General features: G+C 43.8%; 1 protein-coding gene across 1 annotated transcript in view; it reads left to right on the top strand.

Annotated features, from left to right (window-relative positions):
• The window catches only part of rgs7b (regulator of G protein signaling 7b), a gene marked incomplete at its 5' end in the record, with an annotated part of 65,653 nt that extends 56,664 nt beyond the window's left edge, over positions 1–8,989 (top strand). The window contains 9 exons of the mRNA XM_083687057.1: positions 699–773; positions 1,097–1,195; positions 2,588–2,649; positions 3,811–3,921; positions 4,962–5,087; positions 6,016–6,202; positions 6,753–6,842; positions 8,533–8,567; positions 8,909–8,989. Coding sequence (XP_083543183.1) covers positions 699–773; positions 1,097–1,195; positions 2,588–2,649; positions 3,811–3,921; positions 4,962–5,087; positions 6,016–6,202; positions 6,753–6,842; positions 8,533–8,553 — 771 coding nt within the window. The 3' untranslated portion in view covers positions 8,554–8,567; positions 8,909–8,989. The remainder of the gene's footprint in view (positions 1–698; positions 774–1,096; positions 1,196–2,587; positions 2,650–3,810; positions 3,922–4,961; positions 5,088–6,015; positions 6,203–6,752; positions 6,843–8,532; positions 8,568–8,908) is intronic.
• Positions 8,990–13,777: the final 4,788 nt, after the last annotated feature.

Genomic DNA, 13,777 nt, shown 5'->3' on the forward strand with positions numbered 1-13,777 from the left:
CTCACCATTTAGAAATGACTACACTTTTTATACATAGTATAAACATTTCAGTGCACCAAAAGTAATGGAACAACTGGCTTGACCTTAGGTTTGGAACAATACTGGTGAGTTCAGCAATCACAAATGGGCCGATAGGCCAAGGAAGACTTCCACAGTGGATTACCGAAGAATGCTCACCATAATTAAGAAAAACCCCAAAACAACTGTCCCACAGATCAGGAACACTCTCCTGGAGGTAGGAGTGAATGTGTCAGAGACTACCATCCGCAGAATACATCACCAACCGAACTACAGATGCTTCATTGCAAGGTGCAAACCATTAGTTATCCTCAAAAAGGAAGGTTACAGTTTGACAGATAATCAGATAATCTATACTTCGTAATAACTTCACAATAATTGTTTGATTTCAACCCCCCCCCAAAACAAAACAACAACCCAAAAAAGACCTTGAACATTGTAGACTGCTCCATTGGTTCCATTGTACCAGCCAAACTAAATCAAGTGCAGCTCAAGAATTTCCGATACAGTATCTACAGTATGTGTTTGATACCATTCCTTATTCCATTTCATGCATTACAATCAGCCCGTCCTCTGATTTCTACCTCCACCAGCCTCCCCTGTTTTGAACCATGTCTGCTATCATGTTCAGGTGCTCACACCTCTGATTGCTCTAAGTGTGTCCTTCTTCTTTTCCTCAGCCTGGATGTGTGAACACAACAGAAGCTGACATCAAGAAATCTTCAAGGATGAAGCAGCCTCATAAAACAAGAAAGGTAATATCACAGGCTCCTCGAAGGCACATGACTCAGAGTGTTACAAAATGGTTGACAGTGGGAGAGAGAGAGAGAGAGAGAGAGAGAGAAAGAGGGATGAGGTGGGGACAGAGAGAGATGAGGTGGGGACAGAGAGGCAGAGTAAGAGTGGGAGGGATAGAGTAGATTGAGAGTTGGAGTGGGAGGGAGTGACAAAGAAAAAAGAGAGTAAGAAATGGAGAAAGCATTGAGGAACAAGAGAATGAGAATTATAGAGAATTATCGTCCTCAACTTCCTCCCCCTCCTCATCCTCCTCTTCCTGTGTTCTGATTGTACTCTTCAGTCTGTGTATGGCCTGCAGAATGACATCCGCAGCCACAGCCCCACCCACACCCCCGCCCCAGAGGTCAAAGAGCCCACGGAGGAGGAGCTACAGGAGCAGGTGATCAGTCTCAGGGGAGGGGATTCAAGGACAACCAACCCAGTCTCACTGAACAGCCATGTGTCTGACCGAGATAACCAATCAGAACTGACAAAGCCAGGCTAAGGACAAATACACCAAACCCTAAATCACTCTACAGAGCCAAACCAAGCTGAGCCAAGCTGAGCTGTACAGGGCTGGCCTGCTTACAAATCCACCATAGTGTAGTCGCTGAAAGAGTGCTGCCAGTACAGTCAAAGTTTGGTTTGGTCTTGTAAAGCCCTTAACAAAGTTACTGGACAGCACTATGTGCTGTTTGGCCATCCTACAGGGCAACATTTAGGGGGGGCGGGTTTTCCAGACACAGATTGAACCAATACCTGGAAAATATCACACTTTCAATGGGGAATTTGAAGTGACCTTTTAATCTACTAGGAGTACGTAAAAGAAACCGTCCCAAAGAGACTGGATGGCAAAAGCAAAGAGACTGGATGGCAAAAGATACTGTAGTACAATGTCGACAGGTGTTTCCAAAGATAGAGTAGTACAATATAGACAGGTGTTTCCAAAGATACAGTAGTACAATATAGACAGGTGTTTCCAAAGATACAGTAGTACAATACAGACAGGTGTTTCCAAAGATACTGTAGTACAATATAGACAGGTGTTTCCAAAGATACTGTAGTACAATATAGACAGGTGTTTCCACCGAAAACCTTTGTGATGACCTGTACATATGACAATTCAGCTCATTATAACAATAAACAAAATTACAATTCACTCGTGGCTGGCAGTAAGGGGCCTACTATGTTAGTCACTGAGAAGTGGTCGTCATAAAGTGCTGATTTATTGATGATGATACTTGATGATGCTAAAGAACAAAACCGTCTTGGCGAAACAAAGTTGAATTAAAGATTTTAACTTCATTGATTATTTATCGTGACAACTTTCTCTGCTCTAAGTAGCACTCCCAAGTGCAATATGATGGCACAACTATACTCTACAGTGCAACATAGCCCACTAGCATTCTTATATTACCATCCGATGCCTTGGTGACATGATGTAACTTGAAGTATCATTTTCTTCACTGTCGATGGTAATGTCGTTCTCAGACACTTCCGCCCAAATGCTCGGAAGGTCTGGTGGACCAACCCATGAAACTGAAATCAAATAATGGCAAAAACTTCACTCCCACTAAGGCCAGGTTACAGTCGTTGTTATTCCAGGCTTATATGCACTGTGTGCAATAGCCTAGGGACGAGGTTATGTCGATGGAGCAACAGAAATAGTTCTAGCTCTGACCAAATCACTGGAAGCTTGACTCTGTCACAGTATCTGATAGGACGTGACAATGCATTGACACAGCCTCTGTCACATGCTCTGACACCTTCTCTTCGCTTCTCCTCCTTCCAGATACAATTTTGGCAAGTGCAATTAGACAGGCATCGGTTAAAGATGTCCAAAGTCGCAGAAAGGTAAGCTTTGTCTCCTGTTTCTTCTATGCAGTGATGATAATAACACAGAATATGATATGCACATATGTTTTATATAGTATATAATAATTTATGTATGTGTAGACCAAATAGCTTGGTGGTTACAATATGTAGGCTTGGCAAGGAAATTTGGCTATGCATTGTTAATAGCAAAGCATATCTTAATATTAATAATCTGACTCCAAGTAACTTATTTAACATGATGTGCAAAGAATTGTCAAGTTTGTACTTTACATTCTACCCTCAATGATAAATGGTAGATAGAGAGAGAGAGCAGAGAGAGAGAGAGAGAGTGAGAGAGAGAAAGACAGACCACATGATCTATCTACTGTACTCACAAACAACAACCTGGAGCTCTGACACCAAGAAGAAAGAAAAGAGAATGAATCTGTGTTTTCCTTCTGTTTTATAAACCATAGTATTAGGAGCTGTTTGCAAGGAGACCAATCCAAATTCATCCTCTCAGTTCTATACTGATGACACCACAGATTTGACACCTTGTAAAACATCCCAGAGAACTCACAGACTTTTGTCCCATTGGGGGAAGGGTCATTGAAGATAGGGGGGCACTGGCAGCACTGAAGGCTCCTCTTTCATATGTTGATATATATCAATAACTCTCTTAATGATCATCTGACAGCATCTCATATTCCTCCCAGTCAGGACACTCACAATAGTTTAACCATTTATTGCATGAAAATGGTAATACATTTAAGCTTGGCGTAATTAGATGGCTCCGCTCTGTAGAGCTCCCTGCCTGGAGTTAAACAACCACAACATACAAGTAATAAAATATGGCAGGGAGCCCATGGCATGACAGGGAGCCCGGTGGGCAGGACAACCACACAAAACGTACTCTCATAGCCAGTACAACCATGTCACAACTGTTGAATGCTATAGAGGAGCGTAAACTTGGCTGCTTTTAAGCCTCTGTATCTTCAACATGTGATGGTGTTTATGCATATGTTTGAACCGGCTGTCCGTTGTTGGCTGCCGTGAGTGTGCCATGCCTGAACTAACGCTATGCTCCATTTACATATTTTGGTTAACGTAATAAACATAATCATATTTGGTTTTGACACTGGCTTCTATATGTATATTGTAAGTCCCAAGTGTCATTGGTATGCTGGTGTTCCTCCTCAGCCTGCTAAGCTACACAGAGCAGTACGTGGAGTATGACCCCTTCTTTACCTCTCCGGAACCTTCCAACCCCTGGATCTCAGACGACACCACCGTGTGGGAGCTAGAGGCCAGGTATGACTTTACCCCTATGACCTTCTTTCTCTCCCTCTTATTCTCTCTCTTCCTACCTCCCTTTCTGTCTTTCCCCTTCCCTCCCTTTGCGTGTGCCTCTCTCTCTCTCTCTCTCTCTCTCTCTCTCTCTCTCTCTCTCTCTCTCTCTCTCTCTCTCTCTCTCACACACACACACACACACACACACACACACACACACACACACACATATAGCAGTAGACGCCAGCAGAAACTCATCTCCATCTGGGCTCTGTCTGTCTTCAATGACACCTCAGTAAAAGCAGTTGCAGCAGTAGCAGTAGACCCCAGCAGAAACTCACCTCCATCTTGGCTCTGTCTGTCTAATGACACCTGGGTAGCAGCAGTTGCAGCAGCAGCAGGCCCAGCTGTTCCCAGCCCCAGTATACATCACCACAGCCCCCTAACAGTGTTTGCTCTGTCAACAGACAGAAATGACTTTATCTCTGTTTTCCCCAGATTACAGGAGCCTGTCGTCAATTATTTCCACACGTTCCAGGAGCCTCCAGTGTGAGAAGATAGTGGAGATAAACCATCCAAATAGCCCTCTGTCCACACTGGACATGGGGTTTATTTGTAGAGGGGTTGTTTTTCATTGAGCTCAGCCTGTTAATACTGGTGCTAGCTCCAGTGGGGGTCTTAATGTAGCTGCTGGAACCAGTCCAGATGTGTCTTGTCTATCTATACTGACTGACTGCTACCTGCATGGGGGCCTACTCACTCAACCATTACACTGATGAATATGATGTGGTGGAAATAGACATTTATTTTTGAGGAGTGGCTGTGCACTCTCTCTCTCTCTCTCTCTCTCTCTCTCTCTCTTTCTCTCTCTCTCTCTTACTCTCTATCGCTCTCTCTTTCTCTCCTCTCTCCTGCACACACACACACACACACACACACACACACACACACACACACACACACACACACACACACACACACACACACACACACACGCAAGGCTGGGCCTGTGGTGTGTTGTAGCTAATACAGTAGCACACCTGCGTGTGTTGTCTCTGCAGTAAGGAGCCAGGACAGCAGAGAGTGAAGCGATGGGGCTTCGGTATCAATGAGGTGTTGAAAGACCCCATTGGAAGAGAGCAGTTCCTCAAGTTCCTGGAGTCAGAGTTCAGTTCAGAAAACCTGAGGTAAGTTCTGGAATGGAGCACACCTGGGTTTCAATAGTATTTGTCTCTTTCAAATACTTAGCTGCACTTGATTGAGCTTGCCTGGTACAATGGAGCCAATAATAGTCCTAAAAGTGCAACCCACCACCCATCTGGCATTCCAGGCAGTATTTGAATGAAAATAAATGCTATTTGAACCGAGGTCTCAAATGGGGCAGAAATGAGTTGAATGAAATGAGTTGCGGACGTTCCTTTTTTCTTTGATACGTTTGAGTATTTGTTGCCATTGTTGTGGAGGATGTGGTGGTAACAAAAATCCCAGCCAGGCACTCATTTTGTTTTTGTTGTTGTTATTATGCTCAGCACGGACTCCTTCTGTTTATATTTTCATGTGGAGCCAATAGGGCCTGTATTGATTCTTGTGCACCTGATTGAAAAGTGAGAAACAGCAGTTTGGGGGTGTTTTTTTTCAGAGTAACAATGAAATCAATGGGGTGAACAAGTGGGGAAATTAACAATTACAAGAAAAAAATCGACTAATATGATGTGGAACATAAACAAGTGCTTCAATTTGCCTTGGTTGTAGAATGTAACTAACTCTCTGGCTCCCCCTGCTGGAGATGTTGTGTGATGTTGGTAAACTGAGATATACTGTACTCCATCCTCATCAGTTTTGATGTTTTTTGTTGAAATGGAACTTCAACAGGGTTGTCTAAAAAGTTAGTTTATTTTCTCACAAACAATGAATCTGACACACACTACCATAGCTATTTGTACTATAACAATACCACCATGACATCACATTGATGTTGATTGAAAATGAGTCAGCAACTGGACACGTATGCCATTGTATTGCTTCAGGAAGCCTGTAGGCAAAGCTACTGTATTTAGGTTTTCACTTTAAACACACTGCAGGGTTCATTGAGATGTACCTGGTGTCATTCTCCAGGTTCTGGCTGGCGGTGCAGGAGGTGAAGAAGCGGCCCATCCGTGAGGTGCCATCCCGAGTCCAGGAGATCTGGCAGGAGTTCTTGGCCCCTGGGGCGCCCAGCGCCATCAACGTGGACTCGAAGAGCTACGACAAGACCACGCAGAATGTCAAGGACCCTGGCCGCTACGCCTTCGAGGACGCTCAGGTCTGGACTAGTCGCTTAAGGAACACAGTCAGTGTGACCAGGGTTGTCATGTGGCATAATAATAATAATAATAATAATAATAATAATAATAATAATAATAATAATAATAATAATAATAATAAAAATAACAACAATAATCATCATGAATTTAGTTTGTATAGCACTTTTCTCAGTACTCAAGAATACATGCTATAGCTATTATATAATACAGTACAGACCTTTTTATAGAAAAATGTTTACCCAGCTACAGCATTATACTAAATGAGTGTTGCACAGGTGCACAGGTCTGTACTTACTGAGCTGATACTGTGATGACACTGGATAATCTGCATATGGAATGTGGCTGTGTTCTTATGATTCTAGTCTCAGACACAAAGACACATAAATAGTGGTCTAATGTCAAGTTAATTTCCCATGTCCCATTTTTTTAGATCCAGCAATGTGTACTATAGGCCTCGATAGACCTCTTCCCCAAATGAATGGGAAAGATGGGCAATATAAAAACCGTAAATTATGAAACTATTGATCATGACTATATTTCTGTTTGCAGGAGCACATCTACAAGCTGATGAAGAGTGACTCATACAGCCGCTTCATCCGCTCCAGTTCTTACCAGGAGCTTCTACAGGCCAAGAAAAAGGTACTGACCTCTGACCCTGGTACTGGAGACTGACCTCTGACCCTGGGACAATAGTTCCACTAAGGTGCCTAAGTACATCAGCAAGCACAATTAGGGCTCGATTTTCAGATGCAGGTCCAAACGCAGGTGTATTGGCATTTTGTCTGGGCGGTAACAGGTGAGTTGCAATTTTGAGAGGCGTGTTCATGTCGAGTGCCATCAGTTGTGCTTAAAATAGCAATAATAATAAATAGGAATCATATTTCAGACACATCCCCTAGCGCCAACACGTTTACGCTAAGACTGGTTGTTATGCCAGTTATGCCAGGCCCTAATTTGTAATTTATAATTATTTAAAATTATTCTAATTTATAGTGTACATGCCCCACAACCATTTCACAGCCTCTTGTGCCTACAAGATGTATTGTTCTACTGCTCTTTTTTGTAAATTTGTAAATTTGTTATTTTTGTTAATACTTTGCTATTTTGTAAATTTCTTGTCAATATTTGCTATTTGTTTTTTATGTCCACGCACCAACCTCACCAAGTCAATTTCCTGTATGTGCAAATATACTTGGCCAAATAAAATAATTCTTATGCTGATGCCGTTAAAATATGGCCCTTTTGTTTTGTGGACTATATCGACACATTGAAAATGTCCAGTCCACTCCCAGGGCAGATCCATGGTAATGTGGTGCTGTAAGTGGTCCAGTCCACTCCCAGGGCAGAGTCATGGTAATGTGGTGCTGTAAGTGGTCCAGTCCACTCCCAGGGCAGAGTCATGGTAATGTGGTGCTGTAAGTGGTCCAGTCCACTCCCAGGGCAGATCCATGGTAATGTGGTGCTGTAAGTGGTCCAGTCCACTCTCAGGGCAGATCCATGGTAATGTGGTGCTGTAAGTGGTCCAGTCCACTCCCAGGGCAGATCCATGGTATTGTGGTGCTGTAAGTGGTCCAGTCCACTCCCAGGGCAGATCCATGGTAATGTGGTGCTGTAGGTGGTCCAGTCCACTCCCAGGGCAGAGTCATGGTAATGTGCTGCTGTAAGTGGTCCAGTTCTCCCAGGGCAGATCCATGGTAATGTGGTGCTGTAAGTGGTCAAATTCTCCCAGGGCAGATCCATGGTAATGTGGTGCTGTAAGTTGTCCAGTCCTCCCAGGGCAGAGCCATGGTAATGTGGTGCTGTAAGTTGTCCAGTCCTCCCAGGGCAGAACCATGGTAATGTGGTGCTGTAATAATAATAATAATAACTCATTTATATAGCACTTTTCACCGCAGAGCGGTCTCAAAGTGCTTCAACAGAAAAGCAAAAGCAAAAAATAAAAATAATAAAAATAAAAAGTAAAAAGTAAGTTGTCCAGTCCTCCCAGGGGCAGAGCCATGCATGTGTTTTCAGATGACTCCACTCCTCCAGCACCTACAGCCTATTGGTGACACATATGGGGCATTATATCAAAATACTGTACACCATTTGATACAATTTTTCCCCTCAATATACTGGTATCATACATTACAGATAGACCGCCACTTTGTTCCTTGGTGCTTAGTTCATTCAGCAGTGATCTGTAGAGAATAACTCTACTGTGCTCTGTTTGTCTGAACTCTTTGATACTGCTGTATGAACACTGAACATTTCTGGACTTATATTTGTGGATCTGCTTGTATTTTTCCATTGGAATGTCTGATTTTCGTTTTTTTCTCTTTGTTCACAGAAAAGTAAGAACTTATTCTGAGGGATTCCAGCCAGGTAATGATATCTCCATATTTATATATATATATATATATATATATATATATATATATATATACTGTATATATAATACGAAATTGACTGTATTTAAGGTACAGTGAATATATATATATATATATATATATATATATATATATATATATATATATATATATATATACTGTATATATAATACGAAATTGACTGTATTTAAGGTACAGTGAATATATATATATATATGTATATATTCACTGTACCTTAAATACAGTCAATTTCGTAACTTTATTGGCATATAATATGTGTTCCAATTTGTGGTTCAATGTGAAAACAATACTTCTCCCCTTCTTTCTCTCTGTTAGGTAAAATCACTTCAATTAGGCTAACCAGTCTTGTGCAATCACGCTAAAATACTGTACCATTTTAGCCTGGGAGAGGACCGTGTCATTTGTACATTAATGTAGTCTACTGAGGAGCCACCAACAGTAGACCTGATGTTGCATGTCCAACCACCCAAGGATTTGATTTGACATTGTTTTATTTATTGGTTCGGTCCCACTGAGTGTATGTGACAAGGCATTTTGGACTTTTTAATGGACATTGGACTCACAAATGCCTTCAAAGAAAGCCATTTTGTCTGGTCACCTCCTTAGTGACATATCAACGGGATCTGTGTGCGGCCATCATCTCAAGCTGGGAAATTGTGACAAATATGTACAGTAAAAACATGCTAAAAACCGACCAATCAAGAAGCAAGAATCGTCTGCCTAGGAACACATCACGCATCACCATTGGCTGCCACCACCACAAAAGCACTAGAGAATGCATATGTTATTATTATGTTTGGTTTGTCTTTTATTGCACTATGGAGTTTAGCAGATGTCATCAACGCACTTGTAAAGCCACTCTAGAAAGGGAAGAAAAACATTCTGTGTCTTATAGAGTCTTAAAACGTATCTTTGTTTGTCTCATTAATTTATTTTTCTACCATATTTAAAGACATGTTTCACTTATTAACTGTATTAAAAGGTGGCTCGTTACTGGTTTGTAAGGATTATGTTTTTAATTTAAAACATTTTAATGTTCATATTTCTGTGAATGTCCTGCTGAGTTTTGGTCTTCAGCACTCTCAGAGATAAAAAAAAACACCTGGATTTGAAATGTTGTCAGTGAAAAAAGTGAAATTGAATCCAAGTTCAGGATATATTTTGCTCTCAACAGCGACACTATATTCAGATTGATCAGATATATGTATAAGAAATCTCCCATATCATGTCCATTTTCCTCCCCCCCCCCTCATTTATGTTTGTGAGAGAACCGGAACAGGGACACATTGAAAACATGTCCAGACCAGGGCCAAGAGTTTTTCCTGACCACATAACCAGACCAGGAAAAAATACGGTCAGGCCATGTGGTCAGGAAAACCTTGTGGCCCTAATCTGGAATAACAGTAAATATGCACTACACGGTTCTCCAATGCTGGTCCTGGAAGACTACAAAACCCATTTTCCAGCTCTCTCTCAACATGTAGTCAACTGGCCAGAACAGGTCATTTGGTTCTAGCCTCACCAGTTCAGGCTTTAGCCTCTACAAGCTGATTTGGTTCAAATAAATCACTGAGGACCTGAATCAGTGGATGAAACACTTGAGAGGAGTATCTGTCCAGGACCTGGATTGGACACAACCACCATAGGCGCTAATCGACAGCACTACGATGAAGGTCTTTTTTTATGTATTTGATTTTTCACTCTTTTTTGAGTTAGCCTTCTGGAACAGCGGAGGCTGGTGGAGGTAAACATCAGAGAATGGGCTTATTGTAATGCCTGGAAAGGAATGAGTAATGGTATCATACACGCGACACATGGAATGGAATGAGGAATCAAACACACATATTTGATATCATTCTTCATTCCATTCCATGCATTACAATAAGCCGTTCTCCGATTTCTACCTCCAGCAGCCTCCCCTGTTCTGGAACCATCACTGAGATCCAAAGAATGCTGTATTGTCGATGTCGAGTGGATGTTTCACCAGTACTCATCCAGTCTTGGTTGTTGCCATAAAAATATACTGTAAGAAGGTGTATGATTATGTAAATAAACATTCCAACTCCAATAAAGAAGTCCAGCGAAGACTATGCAGACCAAGGTGAAGTGGTTTTTCTCAAAACACCCTCAATCTCCTCAAAGTAGTTGCTCCAAATAAGTGGTGGTCTGTACAGTCATACTGTAAGGCTAGAGAAAATCGTTTTCCTTGAATCCTATCCTAGCCCCTACCTCTATCCACTTAGATCCACTTAGTAGATCAACAAGCATTGGATTGGTCTAAGCAATGTGATACAGTAGTATCTCCGACCATCTTACCCTCTGGCCATATTGCTTAGACCAATCTAATCCTCTCAGATCTACATGAGTGCATAGGGGGCGAGGGGGGGGGGGGGGGTGAGGGCTAGGAGTAGAGTCAGGACTGAGAGTGTCTGAAAGATTTTGAGTGGATAATATTATATGTGTTTCACATCAAGCGGTGTGGTCTTTTTACCTCTTTTGAGGAAGAGAGGATGGGGGGGGGGGGACTCTGGGAGGTAAGAGGAGAGGAGAGAGGTGTGGGAGGAGGTATACACATCGCTCAATGTGGGAGAAACGCTCATCTGTGGGGTCCTAATTACCAGCCTTTAGCTTGGTGGGCTAATTACCAGCCTTTAGCTCGGTGGGCTAGCTGTATTATCCAGACCTTAAGGAGAGGACGAAAGCATGTGGTTGTTCCCAGTGTTGATCCCAGTGGCTTAGCACTTAGCATGTTGGGTATCCATTCACACACAGCAGTGGCCTTGGGGAGTTTGGGGGTGGTTTGATACCATTCCCCATTCTATTCTGTGCATTACCATGAGCCTGTCCTCAGATTTCTACCTCCACCAGCCTCCCCTGGTTTGAGTCTAATGTAGAAATCCAAGTCAGACATAGGAGTCTATCTGTGGAGTCCATCGAGGAAGGCCTGAGAGGAAGGCCATACAACTAAGTATTTTTATTCTATCTTGATAATTTCTTCATTACCCTGAGTGTATTGTGTATACTTTTCCCACTAACCCTCTCCCTCTACACCGGCAAAAAATCACAATGTGCTTTCTCCCCATTCCTGTTATTTCCTCCATCAGGAGGACACATCGACGCTACACCTCCACTCGCAACCCTTCCAATCTAATCTACCCACCATGCTCAACTGACCACGACCTCACTGTCACGGGAGGACTTTGGAACTGCCAATCAGCGGTCCGGAAAGCAGAGGCTATCTCAGCCTATGCCTGCTTCATGTCTCTCCACTTCCTTGCTCTCACAGAGACATGGATTACACCGGATAACACAGCAACTCCGGCAGCTCTCTCTGATGCCTACTCCTTTTCTCATTCCCCTAGACTCTCTGATCGAGGAGGAGGAACAGGACTCCTCATCTCACCTAAGTGGTCACATAATGTCCTTCCCCTGTCACACCTGTCCATATCCTCCTTTGAATTCCATGCTGTTTCTATCACCTCCCCTGTCAAACTTCACATTGTTGTTATCTATCGTCCTCCAGGTCAGCTTGGCCACTTTTTAGATGAGATGGATGTCCTTCTCAGCTTCTTCCCTGAGGACGGCACACCGCTCACACTACTGGGAGACTTCAACATCCAGTCGGAGAAGCTTCACTCGTCCGGAGTGCTTGACCTTCTCTCCTCCTTCGGCCTTACCCTGTCCCACTGTCCTCCCACTCATAAGGCGGGCAATCAGCTTGACCTTGTCTTCACAAGATCCTCCCATACCTCAAACCTCCCTGTTACCCCTCTTCCGGTTTCTGACCATCATTTCGTATCCTTCTCCCTCTCTCTCAAATGCTCACCCTCCCAACCAGTCTCTACCCACACTGTGTCCTCTCGCCGCGGCCTGCGCACCCTCTCACTCACCACTCTTTCTTCCTCTGTTGAATCCTTCTCTCTTCTATCCACTGACACAGCTTCCTCCACCCTCCTGTCCTCTCTTTCCTCATCCTTCGACTCTCTCTGTCCACAGATCTCAAGCCCGGCACGATCCTCTCCACGCGCTCCCTGGCTGTCTGAAACCCTGCAAGCTTGTAGAATAGGGCTCCGGGCAGCTGAGAGGAAATGGAGAAAATCTGGCCTTCCTGATGATCTAGACCCTGATCTCTCTCTCCTCCTCAACTACACCTCATCTGCATCAGCTGCTAAAGCCTTACACTACCATTCCAAAATTCAATCCTCTGTCTCTGACCCAAGGAAACTGTTCTCCACATTTTCCTCACTCCTCAACCCTCCTCCTCCCGCTCCTCCCTCCTCTCTGTCTGCAGATGACTTTGTCACCTATTTTGAAAAGAAGGTTGCTGACATTAGCAGCTCCTTCCCTCTACCTCTCACCAACAATGCTACCTCTCCTCCCAAACCCACTGTGCAACACCCAGTCTCTAGTTTATCAGATTTCTCCCCCCTCTCCCCTGAGGATGTTCTAAAGCTGGTCACATCCAAGTGGGCAACCACCTGCCCCCTCGATCCTATCCCCTCCCCCTTTCTCCAATCCATCTCCAAAGACCTCCTTCTGTTCCTTACCACCTTAATCAATTCCTCTCTATCCACAGGATCTGTCCCAGCTGCCTTCAAGACAGCCAGTCATGCCTCTTCTCAAGAAAGCAACTCTTGACCCGTCTGCTGTCCATAACTACAGACCGGTATCCCTTCTCTCCTTCTTATCTAAAACCCTTGAACGTGCTGTCTCTAACCAACTGTCTAACTACCTCCTTCTAAACAACTTCCTTGACCCTCACCAATCCGGCTTTAAAGCTGGGCACACTTTAAAGCTGTCACGGAGGCTCTCCACTCTGCTCAAGCTTCCTCCCTCTCCTCTGTTCTCATTCTTCTGGACCTGTCTGCTGCATTTGACACAGTAAACCACCCAATCATTCTCTCCACCCTCTCAGAATTGGGCATCTCTGGCTCTGCATTCTCCTGCTTTGCATCCTACCTGGCCAGTCGCTCCTACCAGGTGACGTGGAGAGGATCGCTGTCTCTCGCCTTGACTACTGCAATGCACTCTTGGCCGGACTCCCCGCCTCCTCCATCAGGCCTCTGCAGCTCATCCAGAATGCTGCCGCTCGTCTGGTGTTCAATCTCCCCAAATTCTCCCATGTCACGCCCCTCCTCCGCACCCTCCACTGGCTCCCGGTAGCAGCTTGCATCAAATTCAAGA

This window comes from Argentina silus (genome assembly GCF_951799395.1).
Source record: "Argentina silus genome assembly, chromosome: 16".
NCBI lineage: Eukaryota > Metazoa > Chordata > Actinopteri > Argentiniformes > Argentinidae > Argentina > Argentina silus.